The sequence below is a fragment of the Cyrtonyx montezumae genome, unplaced genomic scaffold (assembly GCF_038088225.1).
Source record: "Cyrtonyx montezumae isolate F1298 unplaced genomic scaffold, pur_monq_1.0 scaffold_0, whole genome shotgun sequence".
Taxonomy (NCBI): Eukaryota; Metazoa; Chordata; class Aves; order Galliformes; family Odontophoridae; genus Cyrtonyx; species Cyrtonyx montezumae.
The window spans coordinates 4,258,328-4,281,448 of record NW_027071824.1 but is presented as its reverse complement, the minus strand read 5'-3'; the positions used below and the strand labels follow the sequence as shown (position 1 = coordinate 4,281,448).

General features: G+C 41.6%; 1 protein-coding gene across 2 annotated transcripts in view; it reads left to right on the top strand.

The window, feature by feature from the left end:
- The first annotated feature begins 1,080 nt into the window (after positions 1-1,080).
- CNIH3 (cornichon family AMPA receptor auxiliary protein 3) overlaps positions 1,081-23,121 on the top strand; it is a 42,428-nt gene continuing 20,387 nt past the window's right edge. For both annotated transcript variants that reach the window (XM_065743494.1, XM_065743416.1), the window contains exon 1: positions 1,081-1,161. In XM_065743494.1, the coding sequence (XP_065599566.1) occupies positions 1,081-1,161 (81 nt within the window). The remainder of the gene's footprint in view (positions 1,162-23,121) is intronic.

The following is a 23,121-nucleotide window of genomic DNA, read 5'->3' as shown; positions in this document are numbered from 1 at the left end:
GAAATGTTTTATTTTGGCTTTCCTGGAAGCCACAGTTGTTCTGTGATGTGTCTTAACATAGGTGATGTATATCCAGGTATTACAGTAACTATGACAAAATTAAACAAACAACAAAATCCAAATACCTGCTCCTTAGCCCATTAACAGCTTTTTTCAAAATGTGTGGTTTTGCCCAGAGAGGTTGTGGATGCCCCATCCCTGGAGGTGTTCAAGGCAAGGCTGGATGTGGCTCTGGGGCAGCCTGGTCTAGTGTCTGGTGACCCTGCCCATGCTTGATTGAAGCTGGATGGACTTTGAGGTCCTTTTCAACCCAGGTCATTCTATGATTCTATGATGAATAAACTGTTTACTTTCTCAAGTGTATGCTCTGCAGGATTTCAGGTAAAAAACAATGTGAAAGGTGAAAGAATTACAATGAATGTACTGCATCTTTGTATGACAGTTAAGATCAGCACTATTGGCTGTGTTCTGTCCTTCTGAATTAAATCATCAACCAATCATCAAGGGGCTTACTTTTCCTTCCCAGTCTTAAACACATACTTCAGCAATTTGGACATTGCAAATACCTGGAAGTAGGTTCCCAAACTGTGGTTTCCCAAAATGAGTCACTCAGATGGGTTTATCTTTGTTTACTCTAACCTCCAATACCCTTTCATGGTGTGTGAAGGGATGTAAGGGCGCTGCTCTGCTGAGCCTCAGCTGCAGTTCATTTGCTCCTGGGCAGTTTCTGCCACCTTTCTCCAGGGGAAGCGATGTCTCCTCGGCGCTGGGCTTCAAGTTTGGACAAGGTATTATTTATTCAGCAAGCCGACCTCAGTACCAGCCCAACCTCACGCTGTCGTGACAGGACTTCAGTGAGAAACGAGCGGTCGTGACAGAAGACCCCGCCCCACCGGTGGGGGGACCTGTGCCGAACCCACCCCCCGCCGCAGGCTCCGCCGCCCTCACGGGGGAGGGCAGAGCGGCTCCCCCTCCCAGCAGCAGGTGGAGGGCTCTGCCGGGGCTGGGCGGCTTTTCCTCCCCTCCCTGGTTGTCCCGGGTGCCCGTTTCCCCGCTGGGATCGCCGGGGCTCCCCTCGCCATGGCTTTCACCTTCGCTGCTTTCTGCTACATGCTGTCGCTCGTCCTCTGCGCCGCGCTCATCTTCTTCGCCATCTGGCATGTGAGTACGGCGGGGACGTCCGTTTGCGGCGGTGTTTGTAGGATTAAAAAAGCGAGAGACGGAATTTCTTTTTTATTCAAACTAGAGTAAAGCTGCTGGCTGAGTTTTGCATCAGCGCGTCAGAGGTAGAAATAGAATTCCCTCCGCGGAGTGGTCTCTGAGGTCTAATTACTCTGAGTTGTTAATGGTGCGGTTACAAGGCTTTTGTTATTAACGAAATGACAAAAAAACTAACGGTGATGTCAAGCGCTGCGAGGCTGGGAAGGATCTCTAGCAGTCAGCCTCTGCTCTCTGGGAGGAATGGAGTACAGTTGCAGTGATTACTCACTCGTGTTCTCTCAGCTTCCACAAACCATAAGGTCCCCAAAAGAGTGAATTTATAGATTTTTTCAAACTTACTTCGGTTGAAAAATGTTTTTTGTGCTAAATTACTTGCTACAAACTGTTTATTTTTAATCATTATGTACACAATTTTAATAATTTTCATGCGTTTGAAGTCTGTTATCATGTTCCAGCAGTTGCCTTCTTCCCAGATAGAAGTTGTTGCCTGAAGATGCATAGTCTGTCTAGCAAATGGAGCAAATTATATCTAAAGGGGGCTTATTAGAAAGATGGGGAGAGATTTTTAGCAAGGTCTGTTGTGATAGGATAAGGGGGAACGGTTTCAAACTAAGAGAGGGGAGAGTTAGATTGGATGTAAGGAAGAAGTTCTTTACATTGAGAGTGGTGAGGCACTGGCACAGGTTGCTCAAAGAGGTAGTGGGTGGCTCCTGGAGGCACTCAAGGTCAGGCTGGATGGGGCTCTGAGCACCTGATGGAGCTGTAGGTGTCCCTTTTTGTTGCAGGGCAGTTGGACTAGGTGGCCTTAAATGGTCTCTTCCAACTCAAACGATTCTATGATTCTTCCATAAATCAGCATAGTTCCTTTGAATTTAGTCTTGGTGAAACGTTTACCATCTTTTAATCTGTAAATCCATGGAAAGCAGCCCGTTCTTTCTAGTGGCTCAGAAGAGCCAACTAAGAAAGGAAAGCTACTGTCAATAGGCTCATTTTTAACGTGCTAGTTTCTTACATATGTTTAAAAATTATTGAGGGATTGAATTTGAAAATGACTGGGAAACAGTGCTCTACTGTAGTAGAGCAAGAATTGGTACAGTTATAAATAGATGTATTGAAATGCATGGCTTGTGAAGGTCATAGAATAGCAAACTGAACACATTGCTGGAACAAACTTTTAAACATTACCCATACGTACAAAAAACAGGATTTATTTATTGTCTTTTCTATAAAAACTGTTATAATTCAATTTCTTACTTCTTCTGAAATATAGCCTGACATTGAGCATAAATATTGCATCGTAGGAATTTCTTTTACCTTGAACATCTCATTGTGAACATCTTACTGAGAAACAAAGCTTCTGCTCCTTCACTGCAACCCATATTTTCTTTTTCACCATATTTGCTGTATTTCAAATATATTTTCATGAGGGTCGAGGTGATTTTAAGAGTTATGTTTACCTGCTAAAATGCATTTTATTTTATTGTATTTTATTTTTGATGTTTGCCTCCTAAAAATAAATGGTTGATTAATCAGAGCATCCCATCACACTGGATGATTTCCAATGTTCAAAGAGTGAATCTGTGTATACATCTTGTACATTACTTTAAAGGTCCGTAACAAATGGGAACATTTGACTTTGTGCTGTTCCAGCCCAAATCAGTCTGAAGTTCGGGCTGTTTTGAAATGAATTAACAGTGACTCAAATGGAATCTTTTTTTTTTCTTCTCTGCTCAGAAGTCAGATGGATTACATAAGATTTATAATTTTCATTAATATTGGTGTAGCAGGTCCAGTAAAAACTGTGAAACAAAAACAAAACAGTGTAGAATGAGGATGTTCATTTTTGGAAACTAAACTCTTCTGATGCCCTTCCTTTAAGTTGAAGTCTCTCTTTCCTGTGCTCTGTGCTCTTCAGGACAGCCGGAGTGAAGCTGGTCAGAGTATTGAAAGGAGTTTAGAATGAACTGCAAAAACTCCTTCAGACTTCTGGTGCACTTAATAATGGTGTTTCCTGCCATTCAGTGGTCACTGTTGTCTGTCAAGGAAAAAAAAGCACACATTTGTTTTAACTATGTACAGGGTTTATATCCCCTGCTTTGTTTTTATTAAAAAGCATTGTAATTACATAATCTGTTTTACTCCATTCTGAACTATTCTGAACCAAGATTTAGCTTCCTGTTCGTGTTTGGCTGAGCCATGTCAGATCTTTCTGAACTCCCAGTGAGATATGACAATCTGCATTCTTTCTGTATAGCTCCCTTGATTTCAGGTATATCTGAACTGAAGTTGACTGAAGGTGACCAAATTGTGGTTTATTTGTTGTCCTTTAATACATGATGTATTTTTACAAACTCCCACAGTGCAATTGCTTGGTTCAAATACTTTGTATTTGGGTAATGTGACTAGATGTAAGAGATTCCTTCCCTTTCTTCATATATTAAATTACATTAAATTACTTGAAATATCTGCTTTCAGATTTGTTGTTTTAAGGAAAGCACTACTGAAGAGCTTTTCAGAGTGTCAAAAAACGCAAAAGAAAAAAAATCATAAGTATGAAAGATGTTGTTTAAAAGAAAATAATGTATGAGATGGGGCATCTGTTTTCAAGCTCATACCAGCATATCTATGAATGTGTGCAATTGCTTAGTAACGAGTAGTACTTCAGGATTGCCAGAAATGTTTGGGATTATTATGCCTGTGGAATAATGAATAGGGTTTGCCTAGGCAGTTGTACCAAATCACCTGGGCTTATGGAATACTTCAGTGTAACTGTGAATTCAGTTGAATCTAGGAGCAACTGTGTGTTGGCAAGAGCAGTGTGTGCTGAAATCAACGATCGTTACTTCAGTGTAGAATCATTAAGGTTGGAAAAGACCTCTAAGATCACTGTGTCCAACAACTGCTTGCCAGCTCTATTGTTGTTCTCTGCCTTCTCCTTCTGATGTAGACTGTATTTTATTAGTACTCAATTTACAGTAGTTTAAGTAAAAATAAAAATTGAAACCTCTATATGAGTTGTGTATAGGAATCTAGTGAATCTTCAGTTTCTCTCACTAGGCTTTCTCATAAAATTCCTACCCTAATTTTTGATAAATTGAATAGCCTTAGTTTTAAAGATAAGTAGAATTCTCTCAAGAGAATCATTTAAAGCTTGAGTTGATAGCAAGTTAAGTTGAACAAACATCTCAAACACTCAAACTGCCTGCTACTCCATCAGTTCTCTCTGTGTTTCAGTGCTTTATTGTTTCCATAACTGGTTTGGAGGATAGCTGGCTCTTCTGTCTGGATCTGGTTTACGGAGCTGTAACCTAGTTAGACCTGGATTCTTCTTTAGTAAAGGCTCCTGGCCACCTCAGTTTAACCTTCTTTAAGAGCCTGCCTTGAAATAAAAGTAGTTTCCTTACCAACTCGATTGAGCTTGAATATTCTTTCAGTTTTTTGAAGTTCAGTTCTGTACTTTAATGATTCATTAACTGAATTTTCTGAGAATATTGTTTAATCATGTAATTAAAAATAGAAGCAGATGAAAGTTTTAGGAGTGGGAACATAAACGTTGTTGTTATGTTATCCATATTTCTTGAAGATATTTTTCTTCTCTATCTGAGTGGCTGAGCACATTGTCCCTGAAGGTTTCATAGTCATGACAGCTTAAGGAATGTCTGATGTTTCCACTCTTCCTGGCCTGGCTATAACAGAGCCTGACAGTTCCCTTACAACTTTTCTCTTGGAAGTTTGTCACATTAATGCTGATGGACAGATATCAGGCTAGGCAAAACAGGCAGCTTAACCCAATGAATTTTATATACTGAAAAATAAATTTAAGTGCAGTTACCTTGCCATGCTTAAATAATAAATTACAAATGATTTAAGAATGATAGAAGTCTGTCTTTTCCATGGACTTAAAAGCTGTAAAAAGATTGGATTGTCTCTCTCTCTATGCTTGGATGGTCATGATGAGATTTATTTGGAGAAAGGTTTTAAATTGTAAATGATTGCCACTGTTTGTATCACAACTCACAGCGACTCCATTATCTATGTGCAAGAAATTATTATGTGGATTCTCATGCCTCCTTCAGAAATGTGCAGAGAACTGTTTCAACAATATTTAGTTGTTGAATCTTTTTTTTTTAATCATAAGATTAGTTGAAGAATCTACTTAATAAGATTTTATCTCTACACTGGTAAGTATCATATTTGTAGTACTTCATTTCAACTGCTTTGCTTGTTAATAAGCAAGGCAACACAGCTGTCGTATTGCATTAGACTGTGAGTACAACCCTCTGATTGAGTCTGAGGCATGAGTTTATAGCTCTTATTATGTATATTTGTATATTCATCCACCAAATATGTTAAATCACCCTTAAAACCCAACACTCAGGCTTCTGGCTTAATTGATTTGTTCGCTTTCTTTGCCTCTCCCAGGATAACTGCCCTTCTGTCAAAATGTTTTCAGGAAGTAGAGGATACTCAGCATGAGAATGTAGAGACTCCTCTTTGACCCATTCCTCTTCCTTTCTGTATCTGGCATGGAATTCATTTGTAATCGCTGCTGCTGCTGACAGCTAGAGGTGACTCCACCAGGCAATACAGTGGTCTCAGTAAATAAAAAACTGAAGATACTGAGGGACTTATTTCTTGTAGGTTGGTGCTTTTGGGAAGGCATCAACTTTCTGTGGAAACCAGGTAGCTTTCTCATATGAAACAAGTGTTGTTATATTTTCACTCTGCAACAAGATAGTCACCTAAAGTCTCAGGACAGAGTTCAGTTCACGAGGGAAAGGCAGAGGAGTATCCAATACTATTTTATTTACAAAATTATTATGGTGTTCCACTGTTGAAAATTTCATTATAAGTGCTCAATTCATGGCCATAATGCCATGCAGCAGGTAAGATGCAGTTTTATTAGCAGGATGGTTCCTGTGTTCCTTGGGTAGTAATTATACCTTCAGAAATATCCTAATCCTGCTAAAAGAAACTCAGTAATTGGATCCCCACTCCAATAGCTGTGTTTAATGGCAGTGGTACCTCCTGATATCACCTTCAAACATGCTCTGTCTTGTCTTTCAAGTCATTGATGAAGATGTAAAACAAGACATAGACCAGTAAGATCACTGAAGCACTCCACTCTAAACTAGTTATCAGGCAGTCTCCAAACCAGTGACTGCTGTCTTTCATCCTCGTGGTACAGTCGGTTTTTCACCTTGTAGTCTGTCCATCTTTTCCATATTACCCTGGTTTGGATACAGATTTTTTTTTCTTCTGGGACACAGCATCTCCTTCGTGTCACACTGTGTGTCCTTGAAAACTCTAAGGAACATCAAAGTGCCTTGTGGCAGCAGGACAAGGGTCCACCTAATTTTATCCATTTCCCTTTGAGAAAAATATTACTGTATAAAGCAAGAATTTATTTTAGGGATGTCATTGTGAAAAGTTATATTAAAAGACACTGAAAATTCACAGAACTTTCACAGTAGAAGTAAGTTTTCTATTCAAGATAGTGCAGGATTGCTGAACTTGCTCCTACTGTTTTGATAAAAAGGGTAGGTGCAGTAGAATAAGAGGGAGATAGGAGGAAAAAAAAAAAAAGCCCCTTCAAGGAGCTGTCCTATAGAATGCTGCCTGTAGCTCCTCACCTGTGCAGTAGGTCAGGAAGTATCTCTGGGTTGGTTTGGGGTCCTTTTGTTTTTCTAAGCTTTTGGGAGTTCTGTCGTATACAAGCAATCAGATCTTTATTTTGTAATATGGCTGGAAGTCTGAACTAAGCACGTTACTGGGGTAATGGAGTTTAAAATACTGAGAAGATCTGCAGTAAAATGGTGAGAATTAGTAAGAGTCTTAGTAGCTCTCCAATAACAGTTTCTCTACAATGCTTCTGTCAACAATGCCTCACATTTACTTTTTTCTTTTTTTTGTTGAAGAAATGTCATTTGATTTTTCAATATGCATTGAAATGCCAGCCATCTTTATGCTATGAGTCACTGTTTCAAGTGCTCAATTGTTTAGTCAATCTTCTGCAGCATTATTATTTTATCATGTTAAGAGTTCGTGCTAAATGGTTATTTGTATCACCACGTAAATGGGCATTTATAAGCCAGCGTAACAAGGTTCCATGAAGATTGATTTGATTGTGTGTGCTTCAGAGTTGATCTGCTCGTAGTATTGCCTAAACACTATTACACCCTTTAGAAAATTGATTTTCTGATCACTTGAGTGTCAGGTCTGTTTGGAGCTGTGCTGAAATCTTTCTTTATCCTTAATCATGCTCTTGTAATTAAAACAATCAGTTTCATAGGAATGTAGGTGAACAGTGGAGGCATGATAAAAGTGCTGCTGTTGGATTATTTTGCTCTGACTGATCCTTCTTACTGGCTGTAGCATGCAAGGGGGCTACAGAAGCAAGGGGAAGCCCTTGCCTTCTGCACACACAACTGCACTGCTGATGTATTGCTTCACCTTGACTTATCTTTGCAGTCACAGATATGTTCCTGATAGTTGTGTGTGTGTGTGTGTGTGTTTGTGCACTGGAGTTTCTTCTTTCAAGTTCTTTATCAGAAAGAACGTTAGGGGAGATTCTGAGCATTGTCATCCTTGCCTGATGCCACCCACAGGAGAACTTCCTTTTCTATTGCCTTGCCCCTTGATCCAGCTGTGCTGGCTGGAGGCAGAAAACACAGATGGGCCAGTATTTCTTCCTGCCACTCTGTAGTAGGCTCCTTTCTGAGACAGCATTGATATTACCACATTTCTCAATGGGTAATGGGTAGGAAAAACCTCGTGGAAACGGAAAGTGGGGTTAAGGGAATCATGACTCCGGGGAGAAAGATACAAAGATCAAATGAGACATAAGAAGTATATTATGAGTAAATGTTTAAAAATAAGCAGGATTGAAAATGCAGAATTCTTGCTTGGGGGACAATTATTTGAGAAGAGAAGGCTGGCTGAATCCAGAAGCTATGGTTGAGTTCAGATGGTGAATGTTTTTGGACAGCCTGTGTAATAAGTCTTCTGCATGAGTATGCTGTAAAACATGACATGCTTGGACAGATTTATTAGTGGCAAAACCCAGGTGCAGATCTGTGTTTTGTGGGGTTTGGGGAACGTGGATAAATCACTCCTGGTAGGAATGGGGAATGCAAGTGAGGAAAAAGATGACAGCAGCAATGTGAAACCTGTGGTGAAATGGAAGAGAACTCAACATAAGGAGTGGGGGAAGGTATCTCTCCTAAACATCAAATTTACACTGTGAATAGACAGTGTTGAGGAGAGAACTGACTGGAAAAAAAAAAAGAGTGCATGAAACAAATTAAAAATGTCAAAAATAATGATTTGTAACAATATGTAGGATTCTTTGGAAATTAAGAAGTAGAGAAGGTTGTGGTGTGATTATAAGATTGGAAACTTGCTAGGGATAGCACTAACCAACTGACTAGACTTTCATTGATGACTTTTGTCTTACTGATACTGGAAAAAGATCTTATTTTGATATCATTCTATTACCTCCTCCTTGGAAGTAGTTATTTTTTCTAATTGTATTTATTTTTATGTATTTCCCCATTTATTCACTATCATTGAAATTATTCTGCAGAAGCATCCTGTTTGTTCCTAGCTTTTCGTTATGTTGTTAACTAATAGAAAATGTACTCCCATTCTTTTTGAGAATAATTGACGAAGACAGCTTTGAGGCTCTGAAGTGTGTGTCTTTTTGCATCTGTATCCCCCATACTGGAGGTCTGATTAGAGAAAGAAAGCAAATGGAATCATGGCATGCAAGTGCATCACACTTAAGGTGAGGTAGATGACAAATAATATGTAATTTTGAGGAAAAATCAGGGAGATAATACTTCCTCTTGTTACATGGTTTCCAGCCAGGATTAACCCACTGCCAGTCCAGTGTGATGATGCCACCACTCTTCCTCTGAGTTTACCCTTGGGCATCAGGCTTTTCACATGCCCAAACAAGCCCTGTTCCTGGCTTGATGTGGGGAAAGCTGGGTAGTAAAGAATGTGACTATACAAGTAGAAAATATACAAATTTCTAGTAATGAATCAGTGACATAGAGGTAATGAGCAATACCTCCTCACTGTTTCATTTCTCATTGCACTTACTTGGTGTGACAATTGGTATATAGAGAAGCAAGAACAGAGCAGTAATCTCCTTTTAGTAGTGTTCTCCAGTCTCTCCTGGGCATCATTTTCTTTTCACTGGTGTTGTTTGAGAGTTCTGCAAGCCAGTTCAGCTGCACTGACCATTACCTGAATTGGAGCAATAAGTCATATGTCAGCACCTCAGCTCAAAAGCTTGAATCTAAGCACCCATAATTTGCCCTTGGCCCACTGAAGCAATAGAGATTAGGGATGATGCTTTGGCCTAAATTTATGCATATTTTTTGAGCTTGTCTCAGAATCTGGTCTTTGTTTGAAACCTTTCCATATAGAGGAAAAAAAAGAGAGGCATGAGTGTATGACCTTTGCTAGGTTGCCCTCTGTTAGCTTGATGAATGTGTGGTCATGACTAGGAATACACACTTATACAGATGGTTTTTCTGAACAGACTTGTCTGTCACATCAACTTAGTGCCTTGCTAAGAAGGGACAGCATTGTTGATAAGACATGTCAGTTTGTTGTCACTGCTGCTCTGTGAGTAACTGCTCTTTGGGTTTTGGCTGAGCTGAGGAATCAGAAGTAGTTAGGAACTCCAACGTTTAAAAGGTTTTGATCTTGTTACTTAAATGGAAAAGCCTGATTTTTCATGAATCCATGTGAAATGCTCAATTTTCATGTAGCAAGAGGAGAACATATGCAGAGCAGAACATTGGCAGAGTGCTTACACTGAAAGTACAGCAAGTGTGGGAGATTTATGTTCAGCTCCCTTTGCTGCAGAGTCAAACTGTGTCTCCCAGAGCCTACAAAGGTGCTCAGATTTGGGGCTCTTTGGACTTGGTCATCAAATCCTGATGATAGGCATCACCTTCACCACGGTGAGTCTCTGGAAATGGGTGTCCTGCTGGGTGAAATAGTCTTGTTTCATAAGCTTCCTGTATAGGGAAGTGAGGGTAGGTCTTTTGCCTCAATAAACCCTTCAATGAAATGTCTTTATGCACTGTAACAAGTTAATGGTGATGGAATTGACCCCATTTCCAAAAAAATGTTTCAAGACATGAGTTCAGGTGCTCTTGTGAGAGATAGAAGACATGATTTTTAAGTCTATGGTGGCAGAAGAATCTCCTCAGCAATGCTGAATGTAAATACACTTGAGTAACGCATCTCCAGCTATGTGTATATGTAAGCTTATTTTCTGCTCAGAACAATGTGGTATATTCATTGTTTTTTGCTGCCTAGTTAAGAAGTTCTGCTTTGGTATTCTATTTTTGCTTGATATTATTATCAATACATTTTGTCCCTTGAAACATATCAAGGGTTGTTCTTCATTCACATAATGCTGCTGCTTTCTGAACTGTTTCACTGTAGTGAAGCAGTACACCTACCTTAAAAACTCCTCCACCTGAGGTCTATTCTGAAATGTGTTCTAGCTGCAGGGAGCAGAACTATCACCCTGTTTATTAACAGGCTTCGTACAACTGTGTTAACATCATGTCATCTGTACAGCTTGCTTGCTTGTCTTCCTCCTCATAACGAACTGCAATTTATATGTGCAAAGCTGATTTTTTTTCCTGTCTGGATTTCAGCCAGTCTGAACTGAAAGCCAGAGAGTGGGTGTGAAGCTGTGGCATGATTGTAGGTCATCTCTGAGCTCTGTACCTGGGGGAAAAGGTTGAACTTCTTTCTCCCTCCTGACTGAGTGTTGGCACATCTCAGCTTCAGGATAACGGGGGAACGTATTTCAGTGAATGTGGTGGAAAAAGTGAAATCTGTGTCCAGAATCCTGTTGTTGCCTGTTTAAAATTGTTTCTCCTTGCAATTGGATGAGATGACTTTAAAACACTTCTTTCATAACAGTCATAGAAAACTGTCAATAGATGCTTGTCAGATCAGCCTTCTGGGAACATCGTGCTCCCAACAGAATTTTGCAACTGCTGAGGTTTTTTTTTTTTTTTTTTTTCCTGTGGTTTTGTCAAAACAAGAAGTGAACTTTTTACATGCAGAAATCAGGTTGTTTTTCTTTTTCTTTTTTTTCCGAAGTTTCTGTTGGGATTGCTACAATAATAGCAACCAGTAACACACTGAGATAGTAACTTTCCATTCAAAATACTTGAAACTCTGTGCAGTATGGTTATATTGCTGAAGGTAAATCTCTGTCTCTTTCAGGATGTGGATAGAGTTTTCATTCTTGTGCTAATACATAGACTTCCAGGTGTCTGCCAAATGGTTATTCTTAATGGTTTCTTCCGCACTTCTCTTCACGCTTGGAAATCTGACTTGGCACAGCTGAAGCAACACTACTGTTTTTGTCTGTCTGTGTAGTTTTCGTATATGCAGGGGATTACAGTGAATTAGCTACACCAGTGCAGACTACTACATCTGCATGCATGTTCTGGGCAAGAGAGCCACCTTTATGTGGATTTTTATCATTATTTAACTAGAGTAGTATAGTTATGCCTCTACAATTCCATAGGTAGAAAGGGAAGCCTTTTGAATTGTTTGTGGAATCACTAATGCGTGTATTTAATTTTGCAGATTGCGATTTCTAGTGGAAAAGGTTTAGTGTCTGTTGAGAAGTTACAGTAATGTCAACGGTTTACGGGCAGGTTCGGCCCGGTTCCGTGACGATTGGTGCGGGGGACCCACGGACCCACGCCCCAGGAAAGGGGAAGGGGGAAAGGGAGAAGGGAAAAGGGAGATGGGCCTAGGAACAAAACAGCGGCAACGATCTGAGGAGGAAAGCTAATTTACTAAATAAGATATCAGAAAGCAAAATAACACAATATAATACAATATAATTGGAATTAAATCTAATAAATCAAATAAAATGAGCAAGAGAGAGTGTCCGATAAACTGAAGGCCTTACGCTAACGCTGAAGGCGAGACGGCAGCAAGCACCCACTGCTGAGTCGATCCCAAAGGAAAGAGAGTGTCCCGTGACCGCAGACAGTTTTTATCTTTCCCTCTGAGCGTAAACACGTAAGAACGCAAAGCATCGCAAAGTCCTCTGGGGAATGGAGTTCTTCTTCTCTTCTGAGACAGGTATACCTGGAACTATTGATGATCCATGGAGCTGGAACATTAACTCTTTAACTCTAAATGCACTACATGATGTTATGATGTGGAATACCAGTACCAAAAAATCATAAAACCATGACATTCCACCCCTTATTCCACATCATTACATCATGTTTGATATATATGTATAGAAGAACAATGATTAACACGCATTAAATACACACACAACATATATATGTATATACATGGAATTACTGACCACACTCCCCCAACATCAAATTCCCTTGTGGTACACATTGAACATCCCCATTCTTCTGCATCACCCACCAAGTGGACCCAGGTCCCTGAGCAAAAACAGTTCCACGGAGAGGTTTACCCTTTCCAGAAGCTGGAAGGACCCAAATTGCTTTTCCCAACATGTTCTTCACATGTACTACAGGGACCTTATCTCCCTCTACAGTAGGTAGAGATCTGGATTGGGCAGGACCATCGCGATTGATGGATCCTCGAGTGTTGACCAACCAGGTGGCTTCTGCCAAATGCTTCTCCCAGTGCTTAAATGTTCCGCCACCCATTGCTTTCAACATGGTTTTTAACAACCCATTGTACCTTTCAATTTTACCAGAAGCTGGTGCGTGATAGGGGATATGATAAATCCACTCAATGCCATGATCTTTGGCCCAAGTATTTACAGGAGAATTTTTGAAATGAGTCCCATTATCGGACTCAATTCTCTCTGGAGTGCCATGTCGCCATAGGACTTGTTTCTCGAGCCCTAAGATGGTGTTTCGGGCAGTAGCATGGGGTACTGCATATGTTTCAAGCCACCCAGTGGTTGCTTCCACCATGGTGAGCACATAACGCTTACCACTGCGAGATCGTGGCAAGGTGATATAATCAACCTGCCACGCCTCCCCATATTTATACTTTTGCCATCGCCCTTCCCCCCAAAGAGGTTTCATTCTCTTAGCTTGTTTAATTGTGGCGCATGTATCACAGTCATGGATAACCTGTGCAATAGCATCCATAGTTAAGTCCACCCCTCGGTCTCTAGCCCATTTATATGTTACATCTCTTCCTTGATGGCCAGAGGTCTCATGGGCCCATCGAGCTAAAAATAATTCACTCTTGTGTTGCCAGTCCAAGTCTGCTTGAGCCACCTTAACTTTGGCAGCTCGATCTACCTGATGGTTATTTTGTTGTTCCTCAGTTGCCCGGCTCTTAGGAACATGAGCATCTACATGGCGCACCTTTACAGCCATATTCTTTATTCGGGCAGCAATGTCTCTCCACAGTTCAGCAGCCCAAATAGGTTTACCCCTCCGTTGCCAACCATTTTGTTCCCATTGCTGTAACCACCCCCATAAAGCATTTGCCACCATCCATGAGTCAGTGTAAAGATAAAGCACTGGCCACCTCTCTCGTTCAGCAATATCTAAGGCCAGCTGGACAGCTTTTACCTCTGCAAATTGACTTGATTCTCCTTTTCCTTCAGTGGCCTCTGCAACTCGTCGTGTGGGGCTCCACACAGCAGATTTCCATCTGCGGTGCTTACCCACAATGCGACAGGATCCATCTGTGAACAGGGCATATCTCTTTTCATTGTCTGGTAGTTCATTATATGGTGGGGCCTCTTTGGCACGTGATACCTCCTCTGCTGGTGTTGTTCCAAACTTTTTACCTTCAGGCCAGTCCATGATCACTTCTAGGATTCCTGGATGACTGAGGTTCCCCATCCGAGCTCGCTGTGTAATCAGCGCAATCCACTTGCTCCAAGTGGCATCAGTAGCATGATGGGTGGAGGGAACCTTTCCTTTGAACATCCAGTTCAGCACTGGCAATCGAGGTGCCAGAAGGAGCTGCGCTTCAGTACCGATTACTTCGGAAGCAGCTCGAACCCCCTCGTACGCGGCTAAGATCTCCTTCTCAGTTGGAGTGTAGCGCTCCTCAGACCCCCTGTACGCCCGACTCCAGAATCCAAGGGGTCGGCCTCGGGTCTCTCCAGGAGCTCTTTGCCACAAACTCCAAGTGGGGCCTTCCTTTCCAGCAGCAGTGTAGAGGATGTTCTTTACATCCTGTCCCGTCCGCACTGGCCCCAGGGCCACGGCACGGGCTATCTCCTGCTTAATTTGCTCAAAAGCCTGCTGCTGCTCAGGGCCCCACACAAAATCATTCTTCTTCCGCGTCACCCGATAGAGAGGGCTCACAATGAGACTGTAGTTTGGAACATGCATTCTCCAAAAGCCCACTACACCCAAAAAAGCTTGGGTCTCCGTCTTACTAGTGGGTGGAGACATGGCAGTGATTTTGTTAATCACATCTGTAGGGATGTGACGACGTCCATCTTGCCACTTTATACCTAGGAACTGAATTTCCTGTGCAGGCCCTTTCACTTTGCTTCGCTTGATAGCAAAGCCAGCTTGCAGAAGGATCTGGATTATTCTCTCTCCTTTCTCAAAAACTTCTCCTGCTGTATTGCCCCACACAATGATATCATCAATGTATTGTAAGTGCTCAGGAGCACCGCCCTGTTCCAATGCAGTTTGGACCAATCCATGACAAATGGTTGGGCTGTGCTTCCACCCCTGGGGCAAACGGTTCCAGGTGTATTGAACGCCCCTCCAGGTGAAGGCAAACTGTGGCCTGCATTCTGTGGCCAAAGGAATTGAGAAGAAGGCATTAGCAATGTCAATGGTGGCATACCACTTGGCTGCTTTTGACTCCAGTTCGTACTGGAGTTGTAGCATGTCTGGCACAGCAGCACTCAGTGGGGGTGTGACTTCATTCAGGCCACGGTAATCTACCGTCAGCCTCCATTCTCCACTGGCTTTACGCACCGGCCATATGGGGCTGTTAAAAGGTGAGTGAGTTTTGCTGATCACTCCCTGGCTCTCTAGCTGACGGATCAGGTTATGAATGGGGAGCAAGGAATCCCTGTTGGTTCGGTACTGCCGTCTGTGCACCGTTTTTGTAGCAATTGGTACCTGTTGCTCCTCCACGTGGAGCAACCCCACCACAGACGGATCTTCTGATAGGCCAGGCAAAGCAGACAGCTGCTTAACGTTGTCTGCGTCCACAGCAGCTATTCCAAAGGCCCATCGATACCCTTTGGGATCCTTAAAATATCCCCTTTTGAGGTAATCAATACCAAGTATACATGGAGCCCCTGGGCCAGTCACAATAGAATGTTTTTGCCAGTCTTTACCAGTGAGGCTTATTTCAGCCTCCAACATGGTCAACTCTTGGGAACCCCCAGTCACCCCAGAAATATAGATTAAATCTGTCCCTTGGTGACTCAAGGGCATTAGAGTGCACTGTGCACCAGTGTCCACCAGGGCCTTATATTTTTGTGGTTCTGATGTGCCAGGCCATCGAATCCACACAGTCCAATACACTCTATTATCCCTTTCCCCCACCTGGCTGGGGGGCAGGGGCTATTGTGGCTGGTAGGTACCTCTCTCAGTTCTGAAGGAGTACCGTTCAGACAGGAGGGTGTCTCGCTCAAACTGGAGGGTGTCTCTTTTAGGTTGGAGGGCTCCTCTCTCAGTCTGGAGGGCTTCTTGTTGAGACTGGAGGGTGTCTTTCTCAGTCTGGAGGGCATCTCTCTCGGATTGGAGGGCATCTCTCTCGGATTGGAGGGCGTCTCTCTCGGATTGGAGAGCTCCTTGTTGAGACTGGAGGGCATCTTTCTCAGTCTGGAGAATGTCTCTCTCAGCCTGGAGAGCATCTAGATTGGACTGGAGAGTCTGATTGTCAGCTAAAAGACTCTCTTTCTGGATCAGGAGACTGTCCCTTTCGGCTCGGAGACTCTCTCGCTCTATTTCAGAAACTCTATGCCTCTCTGGGATAGTATTGAATAAGGCCCGGTAAGCATAAGCCAGACCCCAAATAATTTGGGCCTCCTCAGATCTGTTTGAGCCGCAACATCCCTGTCTCAAATATCTGCTTAAGTTCTCAGGATCTTGCAGGTGTTCAGGAGAAAAGTTCCATGACACCGGTGATGCCCATCTCTCTAAAGTCTCTCCTAAGTCCCTCCAAACTCCCTGCCAGTCAGTATTCTCTGGCTCTAGGGAGGGTTTTCTCAAAATATTATAAATACAAATACTGAGTAAAAGTACATTCAGGGAGACTGACACCACAATCATAACAAGCATTGGATGGGCGTTCAGAAAACGCATAATGAATTCAAAGGAGTGGCCAGGAGTCTGTTTAAAAATCACAAGTTCCATAGAGTTAGCAACTTCATCTGGAGTTACTCCCTCTGGAACTGAATGCCACATCATATACAGAAGCCAGATAGGTATGTCCATCAGTGTTTTTAGTTTATCATATAGAGACCAAGCTCCGTGGATCAGACTGGCAAACTTAATTAAGTCCCAGTACGTTCTGAGCATTACAAGGGAAAAACCGATGAAATGCAGTCCCTTTAAGACCAGTTTAAAAAGAGAAAGCATTTTTTTTCTTTTCTAAAACTAGCTGGCAGTACCAAAAAAGTTTACAAATATCCCAGGACAACTGGCAGTACGCCCAGACTTCAAGGTCGTGTTTTGCCGTACAGCACCTGCAGTACAGATAAGCCTGCTAACGAGAGACAGAGATTCACTCTAAAAGTATGTCTCTGCTCGGCTAAGGCAGCTGGTTTTGCCCCACGTTGGGCGCCAAAAATGTCAACGGTTTACGGGCAGGTTCGGCCCGGTTCCGTGACGATTGGTGCGGGGGACCCACGGACCCACGCCCCAGGAAAGGGGAAGGGGGAAAGGGAGAAGGGAAAAGGGAGATGGGCCTAGGAACAAAACAGCGGCAACGATCTGAGGAGGAAAGCTAATTTACTAAATAAGATATCAGAAAGCAAAATAACACAATATAATACAATATAATTGGAATTAAATCTAATAAATCAAATAAAATGAGCAAGAGAGAGTGTCCGATAAACTGAAGGCCTTACGCTAACGCTGAAGGCGAGACGGCAGCAAGCACCCACTGCTGAGTCGATCCCAAAGGAAAGAGAGTGTCCCGTGACCGCAGACAGTTTTTATCTTTCCCTCTGAGCGTAAACACGTAAGAACGCAAAGCATCGCAAAGTCCTCTGGGGAATGGAGTTCTTCTTCTCTTCTGAGACAGGTATACCTGGAACTATTGATGATCCATGGAGCTGGAACATTAACTCTTTAACTCTAAATGCACTACATGATGTTATGATGTGGAATACCAGTACCAAAAAATCATAAAACCATGACAAGTAAGATGACTGTTAAGCTATCTTAAACTTCCAGTTAGAGCTTAAAAGTTTACATTGCATTGGCCTAACTGTAATACCACCTTGCAAACAGAACTTCAGTAGGAATTGAAAACCAGTTGCTCAGCTGTTTGTGCAGCCCTGGATGGAGCCATGAGAGCTATGTTTGCATTAGCAATGTGGAGAGTTGTTTAATAGTAGCAGCATAAGAAATTCAAGTTAAGTAGAGCAGAGAAATGCCATACAATTATTACTGTGAAATCTGACAGATAGAACAATTTTCTACCCTTGAGTGGTTTAGAACCATTTGCAATCTTAATCCAGAAAGGCACTGCTTAAAGCAATGCTCTGCTCCAGGGATGAACGACAGTATAATAATCAGACAGAAATACGTAGTTTTGCTTCTCATGTGCTATCAGTCTGCTGACAGTATTCTTTGTTTCCCCAAACATTTAGTATGGTGCAGAAATTTGGGGGGCTCTCTGTATTCTGCAATGTTTTCTGCAATTCATTTAACTCTTGAGCTTTGGTTTTCCCTGGTATAAAACATAGAAGCGATATGTTTGTCAAGGTCTTCCTCATCTTGAAGGAAGTTTTTTAAATGCACGGCATAATTAACTACTATTGTTTACTTTAAATACCTCCCATCTTGCTTTCCTCTCTGCACTCTGTGTTGCTGTAGTGTTAAAACTCTGATCAAAATCAGCATTTCAGATATATGGTCTAGGAAATGACTGAATTGTGTAGGCAGGTATGATGAAAAGGAAAATAAATATAAAAGATGATTAATGAAAGGATTCAAGTAAAGAATAAAATTCGGGGAGGAAAAAAAAAGGTTAACTGATTTGGCTTTTGAGAGAAGTTACCCATCCATTCCTGCAATTTTGAATAATCATTTTAAGAAACTGCAGTCTGTCACTCTCTGTTAGAGGAAAGAAAAGCTCTTCATAATAGCAGAAAGTCAGGAGGGTGTTTTCCACCGTAATTATGCTTAATGATGCAAAGATCACTCCACATTTTTTTGCTTTGTCCTGTCCTTGCTTCATTGGTTGTATAATTCCAACTTTCAGAGAGATATTAAGACTCACATGAAAGAAAATTTAAGATGCAAATACATCTCAGTGTGGCCACCTGAAATATCAAGCAGGTTTGTGGCTGAGATCCTGTGAAGAAAGGCAGGGAACTTAGGAGGTAATACTGAAACACTGACTGAAATACCCATGTGGCTCATGAAGAAGTGCTGTTACAAATATCAGAACACTTGCTGAGCTTCAGAGATAAACAGTCAAAAACAGTCAAGTAGAGGGGGAGGAGGGATGGAAGGCTGTCCTTGATAGGAAAGGATTAAAGGTTTGTTTAGTAATGAAAGTTGAAGTTGAATATTTAACCTATGAGGATAATATACGTATCTGAAATTACAGCATTAGTAATATTTAAGCTTAATGATTTATTATTTTGGTTTTCCTAGAACTTTTTTAGGACATGCAGGTTTGAACTGCACATGTGCTGTATAATTGTGCCTGCTACAAAAAGACACAGGTAGGTGCATCATCTGTGCATAGCACTGGCAGCTGAACTCTGAAAGCTCATGATGTGAACCATGCGGACAATACTCATTAGCTTCATTCATAAGTTCCATGTCTGAAGTACAAACCCTGCAGTATGAACACTGTAGGCATTTGGCCTGAAGGGCTTTCTAAACAGTCTTCCTGACTCTGAGCTGCTGTCTAAAGAATCATACTTCAGCATGTCTTTGGGTGTCTTTATCCTTCTATAAGGGATATTGAAGTCCATAAATAGCAGTGGTGTTATCTGCCGGTATGAAACTCATTCCAATTTCTGGATGATGTACTGAATTCCATTACTAATTCAAAAACTACACTGACTTTTGAGACAGTTCCTGCACCTGCTTTATGTAAATTCCTGCAGTGTGGCTTTGATTGGAGGGACAGCGAGCAGAGCTGTGCCAGCTCTCCCCACTCAAATGGTTCTCAATCAAACTAAAACTGTGAAGGTGCAATCATACGGGTAGCAGCAAGCAGGTTTTCTTATCTCTTTGGCCACAGCTTGGCTCATAGGGAGGATTTTCCTGACTGCCACATCATCTTCAGATTAAATTCCTGCTGTGCTTCTGTGTTATAGACTTCTCCTTGGCATTCAGCCACTGGTTCTTTTTGGAGCCATCAGTCCAAATGGAGATGGGGAAGTGTGATGTCCTCTCACCTACAGGGTGCCATATGAAGCCTGAAAAAGGAAATTTATTTCACTATTTTGTAGTTTACTGCTGCTCATTATTATGGTACCACACATCTCACAGCACTTTTCTCCTGCTTGGAAGGACTTTCCTTCTTATCAACCTGCTTAGAAATGAGGGGTTAATAAATTCTGAGATAATCAGGCATGTAACTTGTGTATAAAGGCTACGACAGAAATTTGGCAAGAAATTTCTGTTTTTAGTTTTTCAAAAGAAGGTGTTGGTTAAATTTACCTTCTGCTGGCAGGTGTCGAGATAAAATGTTCCAGGTATCCAGGAGTTAAGCCATTCATTTAAGGAAAAACTTGAAAAAGAGATACAGTCCCAGCATCATTTAACTCTGTTGTTAATCCTTGTTCAAGGGCTGGAATGCACAGGATTTGTGTGTGTATATGTGGGTTTGTATGAATGTTAGCTAGCAGGAATTGGGATGGAGTTTTCTGCTGAACTGATGACAAATGGCTTTGGAGTCATGCCAACTGCAAGTTCCTGCAAAATAAAACTTTCTCATTTTATTAAGTAGCTGTTGTAATGAAGTAGTCTTGGCAATAGCATACATGGTTTGTGTTATCTGTGAACAAATTTAATTTAGGAGCAGGTTCCCGGTTTCACAGCAGATTTGGAAATGGTCTTCCAAATGGAACACTAAGAGGGGAAACTGTCCGCCTTCTTTTCAAAATAATCTTGGTATATTCATCACTTGGATCACTTGAGTTGGTACGAATAAGGGACTATACTTGGCAGCCCAGGGTGTCCCCTTTGGTACTTCTTCCTGGATTCCATTTTGAGAGTTAAACGGTAATACAGTATCTATTATCATTACTGTTTCATTATAGTACAAACAAGAGACACTTTGGTCTAGAAGGTAAGATAAGATGTTTCAGTCTCTATAAGCAGTGTGTTTTATTAAAACAAATACAATGATATAATGTTGAACTATGCCACATAATCTAATTGGTGGTTGGACTAAGTGATCTTACAGGTCTTTTCCAAACCTAATGATTCTGTGTTCCCATGATATTCCTAGTTGCACAGCAGCTGTATGCTCCCCAGCCTTAAAGCATGCAATATTAGGAAGCTTTGCGATAGCGTATTTTATATCTCTGGTAAACAAAGCAGTTTGTTTTGTGAAGAACTTTTCTCAGAGTTAAAAGATCTGCAATAAAGCAAAAGGTATCTCTAGAGGGGCATGTGAGGAAAACGTTTTGTATGCTTGTGATACTGCACAACTCCAGCATTTTAAAGTCACTGTGCTTCAGTGTCTGGCTTGCTGAAATAGTAAGCTTACTATAGGTACGGTTGTAACCTCGATTAATAATTCTGTGTGCTTCCTTTGGATCATAGACTGAACTTGTGGACCTGAACTAAAAGCAGTTCTGAGGGTTTCCAAAAAAATCTTCATGCTCTTTGAGCACAGCTGCCATACTGAGTACAGATCACTAGTGTTAAGTGCATGAGTAACACAATAAATGATGAATTTACGATGTATGAAATAAGAACAGAAAAATTACCTTTTTAAGAAGCGTAAAGCAGAGAGTGGTGCAAGTCTGGAGGATTTCTGGGAAGTGTGAAAGTTGATCTCAAGACTCAGAATGACAGAGATCGTTCTCAGCTTCATTTCAGCATACATGAAGATGCTGTATAGCATTGGCCTCTGTAGTTAGCTTATTCCATTTTTCCTGAATTAACTTGGGAAGTAGCAGCCTACATTGTCCTCTCTTCTGAAGGCAGAGAATAACTTGAGAATGGAGTCTGGGAATTGCCTTTTTGCTGCATGCCTACCCAGCTCCAAGTGTTCTAAAGTAATGATCCTGCTGTAACACAAGTGTGAAAGCTGGGCAACTAAGAGTTGGTATGAAGACACTGATTTGTTACGATGCAGTAAGAAATGAGAGCTGAACACTGTATCCTCTGAGCAGCCAGCTCTCAGTTTTCAGACCATAACAACCCCAGGCCATTTGATGTTTAGTGGTAGTTGGTAAAAACAAATAAATGGTACATGCAGGCACTGGCAAATAAAGAAAATATCTGCTGTGAAAGAGCAACCTGCATTCCTCACCTTTTCCTGTGCTAGTGAACTGCATAGGCTGAATTGCTCTCAGCTGTACTCCAGTATGTCAGAAAAGAGGAGCCAGTAGTATCTCAATTTTTTTTCCCAGTGATGTTGGATTTATTTATTTTTCTCTCCTAGCCTAGTATCAGCTCTTCATGTTGTTTTTTTTAAAGATGATTGTCAAGTTGACTCACCTGGTTTCACTCATCTGTGATGCCGTGAGTGCTGACGTACACAAAAAGTGGTCCTGGTGAGGGGGAGGAAGACAGTGCTCAAGAAGCAGTGTTACAGGACAGCTGTGTTACTGGATGTCTCTGGACCATATTCAAGACTATAGAATTAATCATTATAGTATAGTTTACATTTCTTCTGATTTATAGAGTATTGCAAGAATTATGAAAGTACTTTGACCAGCTGCTGCTAAGCTCAAATGAGCTTTCTCCGTGGAGGTAACATGGGAGGTTTTGATTCAGAGGAAGCCCTTTGAAGAGTTTTCCTTCTAATATTTACATTGCTTGGTAGCCTGATCCAGATCACTTCAAATGGAAGGAGAGGGAAACCCACCACGTTCACCATCCTTAGAGCAAAGTTTCTTGTTTGGTTTCATTTTGCATCACAATAAGATTTGGTTGGCAGGAAGTGTTGTCTCAGTCTGTCACTTTGTCCCTGTCACCACTGTGTATGTATATCTCTGCAAGTTTCCTGTGCTCTGTCATACCAAGCGATGTGTCTGCTGTTTCAGCTCCTTCTGTATTCTTAGCTGGCTGATGCTCTCTCACACACTTTGTCTTGTAGCTTCTGGTCAACAAAATCCATTGAAGTAACTCACTCAGTTTGCATCAGAGTAGTTCAAACATGATTAATGTTCAATGCTATTTCCCAAACACGATAAAGATGTCTATTCAGCAGCTGACGAGCAGGCATGAAATGAATGTAAGCACAGTGTGCTCCTAAGCCTGTCCACCTTCTGCCCGTGTGCTGACTTGCAGACAGCCAGGAGCTGCCTGTGTGGGTGCTGTGGGAGTTGTGCATGAGAGCAGAGGGGGAGACAAATGTTTAGATGAGCCATTAACAACAGTTTCTTTGTGACAGGATTGGCAGGATAGAGGCAAGAAAACATATGTTAAGCGTTGCTTTTCTGTTCTGTGCTTAGTGTGGTTGTCACCAAGTTCTGCTTTACGTATATTATTATTTTTCTAAGATACCAATAAGCAATAACATCCAACTTCTCTGTTGTCA